The sequence below is a fragment of the Podarcis filfolensis genome (assembly GCF_964270895.1).
Source record: "Podarcis filfolensis genome assembly, chromosome: 16".
NCBI classification, from domain to species: domain Eukaryota; kingdom Metazoa; phylum Chordata; class Lepidosauria; order Squamata; family Lacertidae; genus Podarcis; species Podarcis filfolensis.
Window position 1 is genome coordinate 34,770,108 of NC_139620.1, and position 19,633 is coordinate 34,789,740.

Below are 19,633 nucleotides of genomic sequence, written 5' to 3' on the forward strand. Positions count from 1 at the left end.
AGGGCCTATAAAACTAGCTCTGGGAGGGGTGAAGAGAGGAGTTCATTGGGAGTTGGGTGGTTGGTTGGAGTGGGAGTGAATTGGAATAGAGTCTGTGGGTAGGTTGAGTTAGTGTAGAAAAATAAGCTGAGTCAGGAATAGTTAGGAGCTAGGAAGACAAGTAAATATCTGAGAGGTGGTTTAGTGAGTGAGAGCAGGTAGCGGAAGTTATAGGTCTGGATAGGCACCCCATGATTGTAATTGACCGATACCGTTTATGAAACCACACGCTTGTTAAACTGCAATAAATAAACAGAGGTTTATGTTCCAATTTAACCCTGACTGGACTCAGTATTGTACCAGGTAGGGCCTGGGTGGTGGCAGTGAGAAATAAAGTGGTGGCACAGGGATCAATAGACCGTGAAATGTCCGGGGACCCTGTGTGATTGCCCCACTGCCCCACCAACCTCAGTCTCCCCCCAGCCCCCCACTCCATTGTCTGCCTTCTTACTTAAAGCCAGACCATGGGATGCTACTACTGTACCTGTCAGTTTCATCCTACAGACCCCAGCAGAGATTAGTCTTGTGTTTGTGCAAAACTAGCATGAGTTGGCTCTGCCTGTCATTGGCTCTGGCGCCACCTACTGTTGGCCTCCCTGTGTTCCACCCTAGCAAGCCCCACTGGGCAGTCCTATTTTCCAGTGTCTGTCCCAGGATGAATCACTATTCCCGCTTTATCCTGCTTATTTGCCTTTTGGAGACGACTTGTAGTGACAATTGCTGGGATTTGCCATTCTTCAGAGTTTCGCTTCCTTCTTTGGAGCTTCTAGAAATTAGGTGTCAGAGTGGTTAATGGAAATGTTGCCTCTAGCATCAATGCATGCACTTGTTCACTAAGACAACCGCTTCTCGCCACTGGAAATCATTCTCTGAAATTCCTCCGGCTTCTGTGAGCTTCCCAGGCATACATCTCACTGTAGTGGTGAAGACTGTGACCAAGCAACCTTTGTGTGCCTTCTCAGTCTACCGTTCTGGTGGTAACTTCAAGCCCCCTCTCCCCCCTTCTTTGAGTTCTTTGTCTTTAAGCTAGATTTGGAACACAGAACCCTTTAAATATAAGGTGCTTCCAATAAAGGGCACATAAAATAGCACATAGAGGTGAAACTTGGAAAATTAGAATATTGTGGAAAAGTTCATTTATTTCAGCAATTCAACTTAAAAGGTGGAACTATTATATGAGATTGACTCATGACATGCAAAGCGAGATATGTCAAGCCTTTATTTGTTATAATTGTGATGATCATGGCGTACAGCTGATGAAAACCCCAAATTAACAATCTCGGAAAATTAAAATATTAAATGAGATCAGCAAAACAAGGATTGCAAATAGAGCAGTATTGGACCACTGAGAAGTAGAAGCATGCATATTTATTCAAGACTTGGTTTGGGCCCCTTTTGCATCCATTACTGCCTCAATGTGGCATGGCATGGATGCTATCAGCCTGTGGCACTGCTGAGGTGTTATGGAAGGCCAGGAAGCTCCCCATATCTCTAATTTTCTATTCTAATTCTATTCTAATTGACAGTTGTCAATCATGTGGTTCTTCTTTCACATTGATGGCACCTGCGGAAATGCAATTTGTTCTGTCTCAGTTTTCCCTCTGCTCTCGTTTAGGTGAAAACAGACTATGTTCAGCTTAGAGAAACCCTCGCCGCAGTGACCAAAGAACGTGATTTGGCTGTGAAGGAGAAGCACCAGCTCCGAGCCAAACTGGAGAACTTAGAGCAGGTCCTAAAGGTATGTAGAAAGAAAGCTGGGAGACTGTATGTGGAGCTCTCTGGTCCCTTGAATGTAAGTGGTGTCATTGTCATTGCAAGGAAGATGCTCAGCAAAGGGCTGAATTGTTTGCAACATATGGCAAGGCCCAGCTTGGCATTGCAACCTTGGAATGTTTGAACATTCAAATAGGAGGAAGATCCCGTTGATCTGGAGGCTGCTGCTGTCACAGCTGCCCTTGCGCCTCCATTTTGCATACTCTCTATGCAATCTCCTTAGTTTGTGCTTGTGTCAAGCAAACTACATACACCAGGCATAGGCAAACTCAGCCCGCCAGATGTTTTGGGACTACAGTTCCCATCATCCCTGACCACTGGTCCTGTTAGCTAGGGATCATGGGAGTTTTAGTCCCAAAACATCTGGAGGGCCGAGTTTGCCTATGCCTGACATACACACTAGTCGATTCTGCTGTCTTCTCTTTGAGACCTTTGAAATTGCTGGCTAAAATAAAATGCATTAACAGCCATAGATCTGGCTGCACACCCTCTTCACAGAATCCTATATTCTACACAGTTTCCTCTGATATATGCACTTCCTGTATGCACTGTGCGCTTGGAGAACTGCATCACAAAATCTGGTTTTCATCACCAATTACTGTCGTTTATTTGTATGCCACCTTCCCATAGTTAAGCCACTCTCAAGGCAGCTTACATTCTTAAAAAGATTTACATAATTACAAAAAATATGTACAACGAAAGTAGCTGTGAGCATTAAATAAAAAACATCTCAAAAGGTATACAATAAAATTAAACAATCCACACATACCGTAGTTTTGCTCTATAAGACTCACTTTTTCCCTCCTAAAAAGTAAGGGGAAATGTGTGTGCGTCTTATGGAGTGAATGCAGGCTGCGCAGCTATCCCAGAAGCCAGAACAGCAAGAGGGATTGCTTCTTTCACTGCGCAGCGATCCCTCTTGCTGTTCTGGCTTCTGGGATTCAGAATATTTTTTTCCTTGTTTTCCTCCTCCAAAAACTAGGTGCGTCTTATGGTCTGGTGCGTCTTATAGAGCGAGAAATGCGGTAAATCATAATAAGGTCTCATAATAATAAAAAATACCACCACCCCCCAAATAAACACCAATAGCAGCAAAAAATTAAGCATCTTGATGACAACAATTAATCCTAGACAATACACCACCCGGAGAATCTCTGGGCGTTCTGAGCAGCACATCCTACAGGACTCATAGCATATGCGGTTTCAGTTCGCGTATTGGTTCGAGAAGTGCGAATTATGCTGTTTCTCATTAAAATGCAAACAAAATCAAGTTTGTTTCAATGGGTTTGCTGCCTACATCGTGCAGTAGCCTACCCAGGAAAGTGGTCTTCATTTTCCGCCTTTGAATATAAAAAAGCAGCCCTGCACTGAGGCGGAGCAGTTTTAATTCTCCCTTTCATTATATCGGGATGTATTAGCTTTGCAGAAGAGCCAGGGCTGAAATGTGCTGACACAACGCTCCGGCAAGTTAAATATAACATCTCAAAGGAAATGGATCTCCTTTCCCTCCCTCTCTTCCTTTCTGCCCAATGTGCTGTCCGCCCTGACTCTGTTGCGCCGTGGATGTGGCTTCGGCTGAGCAAGGCGACAAGCCCCTTTGATCACCACATTCTAGCGCAGAATTAAATTTGGGTCGCTTCCCTCCCTGCGTTCCAGTTATCTTTCTGAAACAAGGCAATGACATTCAAAAAGCCATCTGAGTCTCCGTTAATGTCAACGGTAGGCTTTTATAAATATTGGAACTTTTAAAAATAAACCTGTTCCCGGGGCAGATTCCTTTCCCACCACGGAGATCAGCTTCCTCAGCCAAGCCGTCTTGTCGCCTGGAGCAAGAGCACACACTTTGGAGATGACTGGGATGGGGCAATGTGGAAAGAGAGACAAATGCTGTAACTCGCCCTTGGGAGGTTGTGATGCTGTAGTGATTCTTGCATCCAGCAGCAATGTGGACAGAACTTGAAGTCTGCAGGGGCACCAGATGGGGAGCTAGGTCTGGGCTCAGAGATGACTGCAGAAGATAGAGAGGCTGTTGTGCCGGGGAGACTGGACAAGAACTCCCAGAAGGACCTCCCAGACCACCAGGGCCTGTAACAGCGGTCTTGAAAGACCTACACTGGCTCCCAGTATGTTTCCGAGCACAATTCAAAGTGTTGGTGCTGACCTTTAAAGCCCTAAACGGCCTCGGTCCAGTATACCTGAAGGAGCATCTCCACCCCCATCGTTCTGCCCAGTGCTGAGGGCCTTCTGGCAGTTCCTTCGCTGCGAGAAGCCAAGTTACAGGGAACCAGGCAGAGGGCCTTCTTGGTAGTGGCACTGGCCCTGTGGAATGCCCTCCCACCAGATGTCAAAGAGAACAACAACTACCAGACTTTTAGAAGACATCTGAAGGCAGCCCTGTTTAGGGAAGCTTTTAATGTTTAATAGACTATTGTATTTTAACATTCTGTTGGAAGCCACCCAGAGTGGCTGGGGAAACCCAGCCAGATGGGTGGGGTATAAATAATAAATTATTATTATTATTATTATTATTATTATTATTATTATTATTAGAGCCTGAGCCCTCATGGACACCTTCCTAAGGGAGGCTGTGGAACAGACAAGGAGTGCCCGTCTCCGACAGTGGAGTGGACTCCCTCAGAAGATAGTGGGTGCTCCTCCAAACAGCATTTGAATGGCTGTCTATCACAAATTATTTAGCTGTGATTCCTGCATTCCTGTGTGGGTCACTTCCAACTCCACGGTTTTGTGATTTATTAACCCAAATTGCAGCTGGCGCTGTGGTCTAAACCACTGAGCCCCTTGGGCTTGCCAATCAGAAGGTCAGCGGTTTGAATCAAATGGGATCTACTTCTGAGGTGTAAGTTTTGCTGGATTCTATGGAGCTTGCTTCCCAAGATGGAAACTTGGATTTAAGTTATGTAAATTAGTGATAGAAATTCACAGCTTTTTAAATTTGGTGTCAACAATTGCCTACTTGTATTTGCATGTGGTTAATCCGGTGGCAATTTCAACAGCCAGGTCTGTTTTGACTGGAATTCTCTGACATCCCTAATTGCAGAAATGCATCTCAACATGCAAAATAGTGAGAGGCTGAGCCTGTGCTTTCTGACCTTGTCAAGAGTGCTGTAATCACTTGCCTTAACCTACTGTGTGCTTGAGAAATGGGATGACTTTGAATTATCTTCCTCACACAAGCAGTAATGAAAAGAAGAAGAGTTTTCTTCAACTTTTCCCCAGACTTTCTTGCCAACTTTGACTGCAGGCAAGAGGCTTAGAAACTCTGGTTTGAAATGTGTGTGTGTGAAGAATAGAAAGCAGAGCTTATCAAGTAGCTCATCAGCAAATCTCGCACTTCAGTGGTTAACAAGTGGACAGGCAAAACATTATTTATTTATTTATTCCTCAAAATTCGTATATCGCTTACTAGAACAAAAACTGATTTACAAGGAACCCTCCAAAATATTCATTTGAAAGACCAATAAAAAAACAAACCAACATTGAAAGCAAGATCTATAAATCAATCTTTTTTCCCCCAAGCAAGAATGCTAAGAAGGAGGAAAACAATGTGTAGAAAGTCAACACCCATAAAAACCTGTGATTAAAAATAATAACAACTGCCGCCATCCCAGTGCTTCTCATATCGGATAGTTTTAGCATACTCAAAAGTTTTGTGTCTCTTTTGCAGGAAATGTATACTTTCGTGCATTCAGCAATTCAGCATGTTCTTATACCTACTAAAAACCATGTGTCCAAACCATGTGCTAAAATCACTTGCCTGGATAAGCTTGCTGGAACAAAACATTTTATAGCAGGGGGCAAAACTAATGCAGCGAAGGCGTCTGCCTAATATCAAGGGACACGGAGTTCCAAAGTGTAGGTGCTGCTATGCTAAAGGACTGATTTCTTGCAACTGCAGAAGAAACATTATTTGTCACTTGTAGGAACATTTGAGGGACGCGGGTGACACTGTGGGTTAAACCACAGAGTCTAGGACTTGCCGATCAGAAGGTTGGCGATTCGAATCCCCGCAACAGGGTGAGCTCCCGTTGCTCAGTCCCAGCTCCTGCCAACCTAGCAGTGCGAAAGCACGTCAAAGTGCAAGTAGATAAATAGGTACCACTCCGGCGGGAAGGTAAACAGTGTTTCCGTGCGCTGCTCTGGTTCACCAGAAGCGGCTTAATCATGCTGGCCACATGACCCAGGAGCTGTACGCCGGCTCCCTTGGCCAGTAAAGCGAGATAAGCACCGCAACCCCTGAGTCAGTCATGATTGGACCTAATGGTCAGGGGTCCCTTTACCCTTTACCTTTTAGGAACATTTGAAATAAAAATTAGCATGGTTATAAGTTTCTAAGTGGTTTATGCTGATCTATAAAAATATGCTGCCTTCCACTCACTCAGAGCAGGAGCTTCAGGGTCAACCTCCTCTAGACACACACACACACACACACACACACACACACACACACACATTTTGTCAGTTGACTGAACCACAGTAACAGCTTCTGCTAAGTCTCCTTTGGAGTGACACAGATAAAGAGAAGTTCAAACATTGCTTTACAATCACAACTTTGTCAGGCAAGCAAAAAGGAGACCAAAGAGGGCACAGCGTGGATGTTTCAGAGGCGAACAAAGGAAGACGAAAGCAATTCTGTCTTTGGTTTCAGCAATAGAAAGACACAAAAAAACCACCATTCTCCAACCTGCCCCCCCGCCCTTTCCTCTCGAAAAGACGTGCCAAGCAAGGCTGGATGCCTTTCATTCCTATTTTAGTCCTTCAAAAACAGGCCAAATAGTGATGGGTAGATAGATATAAAGGTTCGTGCAATGTTTGCCAGCTCATTCTGGACGATTTCAAAAGGGAAGCCTGTCTCTCTATGAATTGGCGAAGAGAGCTCACCCCCTTTGCTTACTCTAAAGTCCTCAGCAGGCACCACTTACTGCCTGTAGGTTTGGTGGGGATAGTTTGCAACAGAGGAAAAGGTTTTGGGGAAAGGAAGGTCAGATTAAAGGACATAGGGCTTTGTGTGAATGTCTGTTGATCCATTGCCTGGGAGGCCAGCAAAAGAAATGGTGGTTAAAGGAGGATTAGTTAAATTCACAGAGGAAGGGTTATTCCACTGCCCTATGCTCCAACTGGCAGTGTGTGTTTCACATCATCTGCCACCTGATTATTTTTTTCACTGCAGATGCTCAGAATTGGCCCTGGGACCTTCTGCCTGCAATTCAGGTGTCCCACCACATTGTCCCTCTATGTCATCTTGAGCACATGCCTTTCCAACTCATTGTACTCAGCCCCTTCCGTGATGTATTATTTTTAATGTGTCCTGTCACCTGTTTAGATGCCTTGAGAGTTTGAACTATCCCCAGGCGAACCAGCAGCCATTAATAAGCAAAGTGATCCACTGAGAATCACGTCAGAGCATTTCAGAAGGGAACATAAGATAGCATTCCAGCCAGCTTATGATATGACTCTAGGAACTATCTCTGAAGAGCAGAGAGAGTCTTTTTTTCTTTCCATCTCAGCTGTGATTCCTGCATTGCAGGGGGTTGGACTAGATGACCCATGGTGTCCCTTCGAACCTTGCAATCCTATGATTCAACAGTGCAATGGAAAGGGAAATACTGTATCCCACCCTGGCAATGGTGCCTCTTCTCTCTTTTGCAACCCTGTAAAATGGTTAGAAACAAGAACAGAGGAAGCTGCCTGGTACTGAGCCAGACAATCTAGCTCAGTAATAATAATAATAATAATAATAATAATAATAATAATAATAATAATTTTTATTTATACCCCGCCCTCCCCAGCCAAGGCCGGGCTCAGGGCAGCTAACAAGCAATAATAAAAACAAGTTGAATGAATACAATTTAAAAACAAGATTAAAATACAACATTAAAATATTGAAACATTAAAATACTAAAATGCAGCCTCATCACAGGAGGAGAAAGAAAAAAGGAAGAGGGGAAGGGAATCAAATTGACTCCAAGCCAAAGGCCAGGCGGAACAACTCTGTCTTACAGGCCCTGTGGAAAGAAATCAGATCCTGCAGGGCCCTGGTCTCATGAGACAGAGCATTCCACCAGGCCAGAGCCAGTGTTGAAAAGGCCCTGGCTCTGGTTGAAGCTAATCTAACTTCCTTAGGGCCCGGGACCACAAGGGTGTTGTTATTTATGGACCTTGAGGCTCTCCGTGGGGCATACCGGGAGAGGCGGTCCCGTAGGTACGAGGGTCCTAGGCTGTGAAGGGCTTTAAAGGTGAAAACCAGCACCTTAAATCTGACCCTTTACTCCACTGGGAGCCAGTGCAGCTGGAAAAGCACTGGGTGAATATGCTCCCATGGCAGAGACCCTGTGAGGAGCCTCGCTGCTGCATTCTGCACCTGCTGGAGTTTCTGGGACAGCATCAAGGGCAGCCCCACATAGAGCAAATTACAGTAGTCAAGCCTGGAGGTGACTGTCGCATGGATCACTTTGGCCAGGGGTCTACACCAGGGGTCCCCAACCTGCGGCCCATGGGCTGGAAGCAGCCCACGGAGGCTGTTTAACTGGCCCACGCATACCTATCTAATACACAAAAAGGTGAAGGTCCACAAAGGTTTCTTAAGCCATGTAATAAGGAAATCACTCTATAAGATATGGAGTAAATATAGAGGAATTTTGGAACCAAAGATACCTTTGTGGACAACTCCAGCGGAAGCAATAGCAGTTAAAAGGAAAAACATGAAGGGAGAGTGGCCCTACCGGATATGACTAGAACCAGACAAAGAAAAGCCAACTTTAAAAAAATACAATGTAATTAGATGCCACTTGTCTGATTGGATACAATATTTCCAACTAAATCAAAAATTGTGTACAGATAAGAAAGATGGTCTTGCCAAAGAAACCTCCATTTTTGAAAGAGAATTAATATATAATAAAGGAAAGTATATATCAAGAATGTATGAATATCTCTTAGAGTGGGAAGTGAAAGAGGAGCAGGTAAAAGCATCAATGGGCATCACATTGGCAACATTTAATTGGCATTGTGCTGAAGTGTTTTCTCTGCCACAAAGGAGTAATACTGGGGTGAGGAGGCAACTGTTGTTTACTTCCTGTCATGGGCTGGCTGGAGGCAGAGGGGTGGTGAGAGGCACCAGCTGGGAAACCCCAAGGGGAGAAGATGAGTCAGGGGGTTGTTGGTGGGACGATGATGAGTGGTCAGAGGGAGAAGAGGGAGCAGACTGGAAGGAGGAGGTGTCAAAAACTGAAGAGGTAACAAGGTTTACGGTTTAGCAAGCAGGAAGAGGCAGTGGCAGAGGCTGGAGAGGAAACAGAGATGAGGCAGGCAGCTGAAAGAGCCAGGGGGTCTCCCCCTCCTGCTGCAACCAGTTCCCATCCCCCCTGATCTCCCAGGGTCATAAAAGGTATGAAGAGGGTGGAGCAGAGATAGATGTGCTGATGGAGTCTCAGCTTGCTTGGGAAGGACCCAGGGGAGGAGGAGCCTTAGACAATTGTGGGAAGGCTCACCTTCAGTCCTCACAACTGCCTCATAGGGGCAAGATCTACTCAGACGAGTTGCTGTGCTTACTAGGCCTGGCCTCCTGAGCTGTTTGTTTCTTTGAATAGAGAATTAACTTTGCTGGCACCGTGTGTGAGCTATTACTGACCTGTTCCTGGCACCTGTCCCTCACACTTGCCTGATGAGTTGTTTTCTTCCCCACTCAACAGCATATGCGAGAGGCTGCTGAACGGCGGCAACAGCTGGAATTGGAGCATGAGCAAGCCTTGGCTGTTCTCAATGCAAAACAGCAGGAAATTGAACTCTTGCAGAAGGTAAGCAAGGCAGCGGGAGGAAGGGAAGGGTGAAAAGCAAGCAGTAGGGCAAAGCCGTCACATGTGTGGCACCAGGAGTGAAACAGGTGAGTCCCTGGTAGATTTCACAAATCAGTTTCATAACCCGTTTCTTAATCTGAGCCCATTCTAGTTACGTGAATGTGGAATACATTATTGGATCCATTTTTTCATGTTATGGAAACCATATTTTGAGAACTTTGGTTCCCCCAAATATTATGAGAACTTTGGTTCTTATTGTTAGTTGGTGCAACCATGTGTTAAGGGCACCTTGTACATTATCTTGCTGTTCTTGGGTAGCTAGCCAGCCGTAGCACACTGCTAAATGCTGCTTCCATCTCTGAAAATGTGACTTTTCACAAAGTGGCTGAGGACAGATTCAAGCTCCCTGCAGGTGATGGGAAACAGTGTGTTCCCTGTCCATTATGTTAAGGGAAAGGCTATAACTCAGTGGTAGAGAACACACTGTGCTTGCAAATGGTCCCTGGCATTTCTAGCTAGGGCTGGGAAAGATTTTGGTCTGAAATCCCAGACAGCCCCTGCTGGTCAGCATGGAGACAGTCCTGACCCAGGCAGACTGCTGTTCTGCAGGAACATTCAAACATCTGGCACATAGGAGGTAGCCAACAAATATAAGGTTGGTGCAGAATTCAACCCTTGAGGCACCAATGGTTAGAACATAGAAAGAGCCCTGTTGGATCAGGCCAAAGGCCCTTCTAACCCGGCACTATTCTCACAGTGGTTGACCGGATGCCTGAAGGAGCGTCTCCACCTCCATCGTTCTGCCCCGACACTGAGGTCCAGTGGTTCCCTCACTGCGAGAAGCCAAGTTACAGGGAACCAGGCAGAGGGCCTTCTTGGTAGTGGCACCCGCCCTGTGGAATGCCCTCCCGTCAGATGTCAAAGAGAAGAACAACTACCAGACTTTTAGAAGACATCTGAAGGCAGCCCTGTTTAGGGAAGCTTTTAATGTTTAACAGACCCCACTGTATTTTAATATTTTGTTGGAAGCCGCCAGAGTGGCTGGGGAAGCCCAGCCAGATGGGCAGGGTATAAATAATAAATTATTATTATTATTATTATTATTATTATTATTATTATTATTATGGAGCGTCTCCTCATTTGTGATTCCCAGCAGCTGGTCTTCAGAGGCATACTGCCTCTGACAGGGGAAGGAGAACATAGTCATTGTGGCCAGCAGCCTTGATGGTCTTCTCCTCCATGGATTTGTCTAATTATCTTTTAAAGCCCCCACCCCCTCCAAGTTGGTGGCCATCACTATCTCTTGTGGGAACAGATTCCATAGCTGAACTGTGAGCTGTGTGAATTATTTCCTTTTGTCTGTCCTGACTCTCACAACATTCAGCTTTGATTGGATGTCCCCATGTTCTAGTATTTTGTGGGTGCACGTACACCTCTATGATGCCTCCTCTTCCTTGCATTTTCTGCAAGCTAAAAAGCCCTGAATGTCTCAGCTTTTCCTCATAGGTGAGCTGCTCCTTTTATGAGATTCCATAGCTGCATTTCATATTAAGAAAGCTAATAACTGCTGCTTCCACCTTAGATCCCTGATAGCATCTTCAGGCTGATAGTCCTGTTTCAGGAGGATATACAGAGCGCCAAGATGGCCCTATCTAGCCTCCCAGCCACAATAAGGAGGGCACAATATTGCCTTCCCAGACGCAATGCTGATAAGAGGAACCAGTCAGATAACCAAGTTTGTTATGAAATGTGTTTGCAGTGAGTACTGTTGTAGCTTTCAGTATCGATATTTTGAGTTTGAATTCTGGAAAGGTATATTTATATTTTTTTATTAAACCTGTGATGGTAGATAAGACAAAAGTTTCTTATTACTTGCTAAGGTATTGTTTGCACTCCAGAGACCTCTTTGTGGTCTCTTTCCTTTATCAGATGCTATTAGGGAACATTTATTAGTCTAGCACAAAAAGCCAATGGAAAGAAAAGGCGTTTGACGGAGCTGAATAAAAGGTTGCGTCTCCAGACGAGCCCATTTTCTCCGTAGTTTCTTTTGAAGGCAAAGAGTTGAGGAGGCATGCAAACAGAGGAAAGTAGCAAGTTGCTTCCTCTCACGTCTGACCATTGGCACATCTAGCTAAGTATTGTCTACACTGATTGGCAGCAGCACTCCACGATTTCAGAGGGGTATGTGTGTTCCCAGGCCTACCAGGAGATGCTGGAGATTGAACCTGCAACCTTCTGCATGCAAAGCAGATGCTGTACCACTTCCCCCAGTGAAGTTGGTCAGGAATGGATATGGTGGGAAGTGAAACAGGAGTGTGTGATTGGCCTAAACATGGCGCATTTGGGGTGAGCTCACTGTGGGTTAAACCACAGAGCCTAGGACTTGCCAATCAGAAGGTCGGCGGTTTGAATCCCCGCGACGGGGTGAGCTCCCATTGCTCGGTCCCTGTTCCTGCCCACCTAGCAGTTTGAAAGCACATCAAAGTGCAAGTAGATAAATAGGTACTGCTCTGGCGGGAAGGTAAATGGCGTTTCCGTGCGCTGCTCTGGTTCGCCAGAAGCGGCTTAGTCATGCTGGCCACATGACCAGGAAGCTGTACGCCGGCTCCCTCGGCCAATAAAGCGAGATGAGCGCCGCAACCCCAGAGTCGGTCACGACTGGACCTAATGGTCAGGGGTCCCTTTACCTTTACCTTTACTCTGCGAGAAAGAATTGAGATGCTATTGTCCTTCTAGGCCACAGCATGCTCAACTCCCTCAACCATTCCTCAGAAGGCTTAGTTTCCAGACCCTCGATCATCTTGGTCTCCCTCCTCTGCACACATTCTAGCTTGTCAGTATCCTTCTTAAACTGTGGTGCCCAGAATTGGAGACAGTGCTCCAGGTGGGGTCTGACCAAAGCAGAATAGAGCTGTACTATTACTTCCCTTGATTTGGACACTATACTGTACTTCTATTGGTGCAGCCTAGAATTGCTTTAGCATTTTTAATATTTTTGCTAAAGAGTAGATCCACATGTTACGCTGCAAAGGAGCATGGGTCACACCTCTAAGATTGCATGGTGCAATCTCTTAGACTGCAGAAAATGTCTATACCAGCCTCTGAGTGTGTTAAAAACCATCTTTGTAAAGATCTGTTGGGTTAGATCATGGGTAGGCAAACTAAGGTTTGGGGTCCGGATCTGGCCCAATCGGCTTCTAAATCCAGCCCGTGGGCAGTCCGGGAATCAGCGTGTTTTTACACAAGTAGAATGTGTCCTTTTATTTAAAATGCATCTCTGGGTTATTTGTGGGGCATAGGAATTCGTTCATTTTTTTTTTCCAAAATATAGTCCGGCCCCCCACAAGGTCTGAGGGACAGTGGACCAGCCCCCTGCTGAAAAAGTTTGCTGACCCCTGGGTTAGGTTTATTCTAGAGCAACAGGAGCTGGTCTAATTTTCTTCCTCTGTCTCTTTCAGGCTCAGGTTGAAGCTAAGAAAGAACATGAAGGTGCAGTTCAGCTGCTAGAGGTAAGGAAGGCGACAATCTTTTTTCTGCTCTCAGAGCTATTATTGTTCATAGCACTGCAAGCTTTGGTTGGTTGTGTTCAAGGATGGGGAACCTTTAACAGCCCAAAGGACACATTTATTCATGGGGAATTTTCTGGGGGCCTCATGGCAGTGGTGGATGGGGCCAGAGGGGATAGTGTGTGGAACAGGGAAAGTGACCAAAGTTAGAGGTCTCCACACATATCATTCACCATCCATCTGTCTATCCAAGCATGCAAGAGGCGTTATTACTGTTCAAGGACACATTCCAGTCAGCTGAAAGCATTTGGAGGAATGCAAAGTAGGGCCCCGAGGGGTGTGATCAAATAAGGAGACCCAGAGAGCCACATTCAGTCCAAGTCCTGTGCTTCCCCACCCGTTTTAACTGGTCGATTCATCAACTGGTAGATTAACAGGCAAGGGCAAAGCAAATATCAGCCAAGCTAAGCGTTAAGAGCATGCTCATTTTATGTTTTGGGGTTGTTCTGATGTGTTGCTGTTAACAGGGAATTTTCAAAATAATATAATTAATAATGGCTGTTCCTCCCAACAAGGAGTGGTAGGTTTTGCTTGCTAAATTATGATTCTTTGTGCCTTGCCTTCAGATCTCAGAAAGTGTGATTTGGATATTTTAAGGATGTGAATTGTATACTCCGATACGGCATGCCCGCTTTGGGAAATTACATTGAAACACGCTATAACCGCAAACGAAGTTGGCACAATCTAAACAGCAAAAATATTCCAGTGGAATTGCTTGATTGGTTAAGGCAGGCCATTGAAAAACCAAGGTTTCTATAACGGGTTGATGACCCTAATTATTATCAGTACATTTGTATGTATGTATGTATGTATGTATGTTTGATTGATTTAAGCCAGGCATAGGTAAACTCCAGCCCTCCAGATGTTTGGGACTACAATTCCCATCATCCCTAGCTAACAGGACCAGTAGTCAGGGATGATGGGAATTGTAGTCCCAAACATCTGGAGGGCCAGAGTTTGCCTATGCCTGATTTAGGCTTCAGCCCTATACACATCTATGGGCAGAGGGGGTGGGTAATTCCCATTGAATATGATGAAACTGACTTCTGAGCTTGTGCTTAAATGGGGCCTGGCCATGCCCCCCAGCCAGCGGATTGGCTGGCTGGACAGTGACATGGCCGGGAACCTCCGGGTGATGCGGGACTTCGTCCCCCGCCCCCAGAGGAGAGTGGGTGGCCATGCAGTCCACTGCAACTCCTCCCCACTGGGAAGCAGAGCAGATTTCCCATTGAATATGATGAAACTGACTTCTGAAGACACATGTAGGATTCCTTTCATAGAATCACAGACTTGCATAGTTGGAAGGGGAACCCAGGGGTCATTTAGTTCAACACCATGCAATGCAGGAATCAAGCTAAATAACTCATGAGAGATGGCCATCCAAGTTCTGTTTAAAGCCTACAATAGTTCTTACCATTAGAAAGTTCTCCCTGACATGTAGTTGGAGTCTCATTTCTTGTCATTTGAATCTGTTGGTTCAGGTCCTACCCTCTGGTATAATAATAACAATAATAATAATAATAATAATAATAAAATTTTTTCTTTCCAGTAGCACCTTAAAGACCAACTAAGTTAGTTCTTGGTATGAGCTTTCGTGTGCATGCACACTTCGTCAGATACCAAGAACTAACTTAGTTGGTCTTTAAGGTGCTACTGGAAAGAAAAAAAATTTTTTTTTGTTTTGACTATGGCAGACCAACACGGCTACCTTTCTGTAACTAATAATAATAATAATAATAATAATAATAATAATAATAATAATAATAATTTATTTATACCCCGCCCATCTGGCTGGGTTTCCCCAGCCTCTCTGGGCGGCTTCCAAAAGAATATTAAAATACAATAATCCATTAAACATTAAAAGCTTCCCTAAACAGGGCTGCCTTCAGATGTCTTCTAAAAGTCTGGTAGTTGTTCTTCTCTTTGACATCTGGTGGGAGGGCGTTCCACAGGGCAGGTGCCACTACTGAGAAGGCCCTCTGCCTGGTTCCCTGTAACTTGACTTCTCGCAGCGAGGGAACCGCCAGAAGGCCCTCAGCACTGGACCTCAGTGTCCGGGCTGAACGATGGGGGTGGAGACGCTCCTTCAGGTATACTGGGCCGAGGCCGTTTAGGGCTTTAAAGGTCAGCACCAACACTTTGAATTGTGCTCGAAAACGTACCAGGAGCCAATGTAGGTCTTTCAAGACTGGTGTTATGTGGTCTCGGCGGCCTCCCCCAGTCACCAGTCTAGCTGTCGCATTCTGGATTAGTTGTAGTTTCCAAAGGTTAATGCCAGAGGCAGCTCCAGGAACACAGGAAGAACTGGTGGTCAGTCCAAGTAGGACAGAATCAAGTGCAAGGTTTAAAGCAGGCAGGCATCACAATCCAAGGCAGAAGTCAGGAGAAGCAAAGAAGGCTCCTAAGCAGTTTTCCTCCCCTGCCACAGAGACCAGTTGCTCTGAAGTGATGGCTTTATAAGGCTTGGTTGGCAGGCATTGGCCACTCCAGGTCAGCTGACAGATTCTAAAACCAGTGAGCAATTCCAACAGTCGTGGATGATGACAAATCCAGTACAGTGGTACCTCAGGTTAAGTACTTAATTCGTTCCGGAGGTCCATTCTTAACTTGAAACTGTTCTTAAACTGAAGCACCACTTTAGCTAATGGGGCCTCCTGCTGCTGCCGTGCTGCCGCCGCACGATTTCTGTTCTCATCCTGAAGCAAATTTCTTAACCGGAAGCACTATTTCTGGGTTAGTGGAGTGTGTAACCTGAAGCGTATGTAACCTGAAGCGTATGTAACTCGAGGTACCACTGTACAACAACATCCAGAGGCAACCAGATTGAGGAAGACTGCCTCGAAGATTAAGAGGTCCTAAGAAAATTCTCTTGCTTTGCATTTTTTTAAAAAAAGAATGGGGGATCACAAGGAGTAAGTGGAGACAAGGGCAACATAGAAGCTCATTTATGTTTCTTATAAGGATGTTAGATGGGCTCAGAAAAGGCCTTTTTTATTTTTAAGGAGAATCCCAGCATTTTTATTAGACTTTATCGGAAGCCTCATGAACTTAGCAATAAACAAGGTTGTCACATCAAGCAGAATATCGAAAGCTGCCTCTGATAATCTCCCTGGCTCAGTCAAAGCCCATTAATTGCCCTGTCTGTACAGCTGGTGCCCAGAGAAGTAAAAATCTATATGCCTCCACCGGCTTCATTAATGACTTCTAATAGTAATTATGATCTTTGATGCTGGGTATTTCCTGGGGATTAATGACTGGGTACATCTTATCGACTCTGGGATTGTGCCTCTTTGCCTTCCAGTCCTCTGAACCGGCCATTAATCCACGAGGAAGGCCCCTTGAGTCAAAAAAAATTGCTTTGAAAAAACAGGCACAATGGTCTGCTGCTCTCTGCATTGCTCTTATGGGGTAGCAATTAAGGGATAGCAAAAGTAGCCCCCCCTCCAGATGTTGTTGGATTCCCATCACCCCTGACCATTGGCTGTTCTGGCTGGGACTGGGGGGGATTTGGAGGCCAACAGTATCTAAAGGCTACCATGTTGGTTGCACCTGCTGCAATACCTTTATCACAGGGTTTTTATTTATTTAGTTAGTTTTTTTAAAAAAGCCACACACAATTATCTAGTTAGTTCATGGGGTATATGGGGTGTTAGGGGAGAGATGGGATGCGGGTGGCGCTGTGGATTAAACCACAGAGCCTAGGACTTGCCGATCAGAAGGGCAGCAGTTCGAATCCCCGCGAAGGGGTGAGCTCCCTTTGCTCAGTCCCTGCTCCTGCCAACCTAGCAGTTCAAAAGCACATCAAAGTGCAAGTAGATAAATAGGTACCACTCTGGTGGGAAGGTAAACGGCGTTTCCATGCACTGCTCTGGTCCACCAGAAGTGGCTTAGTCATGCTGGCCACATGACCCAGAAGCTGTACGCCGGCTCCCTCGGCCAATAAAGCGAGATGAGTGCCGCAACCCCAGAGTCGGCCACAACTGGACCCAATGGTCAGGGGTCCCTTTACCTTTAGAGGAGAGATAGTGCCTCTGGTGGGGACATGTTGTGCTCCTTCTGAGGTAGTTTGCCCACCTTTGATTCCCACCCTTCACTCAGCTCTCACCTGTGGCTCCCAGAAGCTGTCAGCATGCACCATCAACCACAATTCGGGAAATGGCTTCGATTGAGTCGCTAAACCAGGCTGAGGGTAGCTGATGGGTCCCAGACCCTCAGTGAGTTAGGGACTTCCCCTGCACATGAAGACAAGCTCCGGATGAGACCAGCAGTGGGGCCAGCGGTTAAGAAGGTGGTTTCTGCATGTGCTGGAAAGAGAAGTAGGAAGTTGAGGCTCTGGGAAGGTAGCCCATCTAGGAGAAGGAAATCTCTGATCCCAAACCCCTGCTGCCTTGTGGCTATATGCTCATTCATGGGAAAGGCTTCAGGAGTGAATCCTGACAAAAAATCTGTACCCGCCGCCTTTAAACACTTTAAAACATACAAAAAGTTAAAATCCTTGAACAGGTTAAAAGTTGTGCCAGCATTTCTAAGCATCTGGGTAGGCTTGCCTAAACAAGAATGTTTTTAGCGCGTGGAGGAGTTCAGTGAAGGCACTAGCAATAGGCGGGGAGTTCCCAAGTGCAGGTGCTGCCACGCGAAATGACCGAGTTCTTACCAATTCGGAACAGGTATTACCGTATGTGGCAGCTGTGGCAGTGCCTGTTCGGCTGATCAAAGTGGTCGAGTGGGTGCATCTGCAGAAAGGCGATCTCATAGGTAAAATGGTCCCAAGTTGTTAAGGGCTTTGTGTGCTAACAGTAACACCTTGAATCTCAGTAGCAGATCAACAACCAGGGCAGGTCTCTGAGCATGGGTGTTATTACATGCTCACAAGGCCTCACTCCTGGTCAGCAGGAGTTGTGCTGCAGCAGCATTCTGCACCAACTATGCAGGGAAGTCCTGCTTAGAGTGCATTGTAGTAATCCAGTGGTCTAGCAGAGAGGAGGATGGAGGCAAAGCTAGCACAAGTGACTCTGCTGGCGCTGACTCTGGCACTGCTTCGTCTCTGGGCTCCCTGCATTCTTCCTTGCCAGTCTCAATGGTCACCAGTGACCACTGGCCTGGAGAAGAGAGAGGGGCAAAATGACAGGGCTCTACAAACACCCGAAGGGCTGTTTCACAAAGGAGGGCAATAGCTACCCCAGAGGGCAGGACTAGATCAGCTGGGGGGTTAAATTTCACATGATTTGATAGTGGAAGCAATTTCTTAGAGAAACAGTGGCCTCTCCCTTGCTGGAGGTCTTCTTCAAGCAGAGGCTGGACAGCCATCAGTTGAGGATGCTCTGGCACTCAGTTTCCTGCATTGCGCAGAGGGTTGCACCTAAAGGCGCACTTTATAATTCTTTGGTGCCTGACAACAGGGCTGAACCCTAATAAATAGCCAATCTTGCAAGTCACACTGACATAAAATGGCAAAACTTGCAGCTCTTCCTAAGAAGCCTCAATAGGAAACCGCAGAGGCAGGCAGGGACCAGGAAATTGAAATTACCCCTGGCAAATTGTTGCCCCTGCTTTACCTTTGGAGGATGCCTTGTGAAATGTGTGGGGTGTGTGTGTGTTGCTAAATCTTTAGTTTTCCAAAGCTCAGCCCTCTCCCCTGGGTCTATACATGCTGAATCCCAGAGATTGGGGGTCCTAATGAAACTCGACTCTGATGCACACACATGCTGGACCTGTAAATACATACATACGTTTATGGATATTGTCATCTGTACAGACATCAGATGGATTGCAGGGCACTTTTTCCTAACATATCTTGAACCAAAAGAACAAACACCTTCCTATTGTTATTTTTTAAAACAGTGCAGGCTTCACTACTGCAGAGGCAAAATGAATAACACAAAGAACAGGTGGAGCAGCATTTTCTTGGGATGGGGTGGGGGGAGGGTCCCTGCCAAAGCCTCTGTTGCTCTTTATCCTGGGGGGGGGGGTTAAAGGATTCAACATGCCTTTGCGGTGTTTTGGGCCTCATGGGCAAAACCAGTGTCACCATTGTCACTAGCCCCAGGGGCCAGCCAAGGGTTTGGGTTTTTCTTCCTTTAAAAGTTTTCATGTGAAACGTTATTTGTGCAATTTCACTGCCACCATCAAGGGTATTAAAATTGCTTTTTAAAAAAACTAAATCATATAAGGTAGCTAAAACCCCTAGCAAATTCAAGAGGAAATGAGTTTGATCAAGCTGGGAGGGAGCAGCTATAGCCAGGAAGAGGTCATTTATCCTTCCTGAAATTCCAATTTCACTTGGATTGTCTGCTGTTTCTCCCCTTTGTGATTTGCTTATTGATCTCACATCGCCCTTGAGCTTATTAATTTCCCCCATGTGTTTATTTAATTGGCTTGTTGCGATTGCTAATCAGCGGCACTATTGATCTCCCCCTCCCCTAAACGTATGCCAGTGTGGTTGTT

At 45.8% G+C, this 19,633-nt stretch overlaps 1 protein-coding gene across 5 annotated transcripts in view; it reads left to right on the forward strand.

The window, feature by feature from the left end:
• The window catches only part of RIMBP2 (RIMS binding protein 2), a 260,412-nt gene that overhangs the window by 170,998 nt on the left and 69,781 nt on the right, over nt 1-19,633 (forward strand). For all 5 annotated transcript variants that reach the window (XM_083589685.1, XM_083589684.1, XM_083589686.1 and 2 more), the window contains 3 exons: nt 1,655-1,777; nt 9,519-9,623; nt 13,082-13,132. In XM_083589685.1, the coding sequence (XP_083445811.1) occupies nt 1,655-1,777; nt 9,519-9,623; nt 13,082-13,132 (279 nt within the window). The remainder of the gene's footprint in view (nt 1-1,654; nt 1,778-9,518; nt 9,624-13,081; nt 13,133-19,633) is intronic.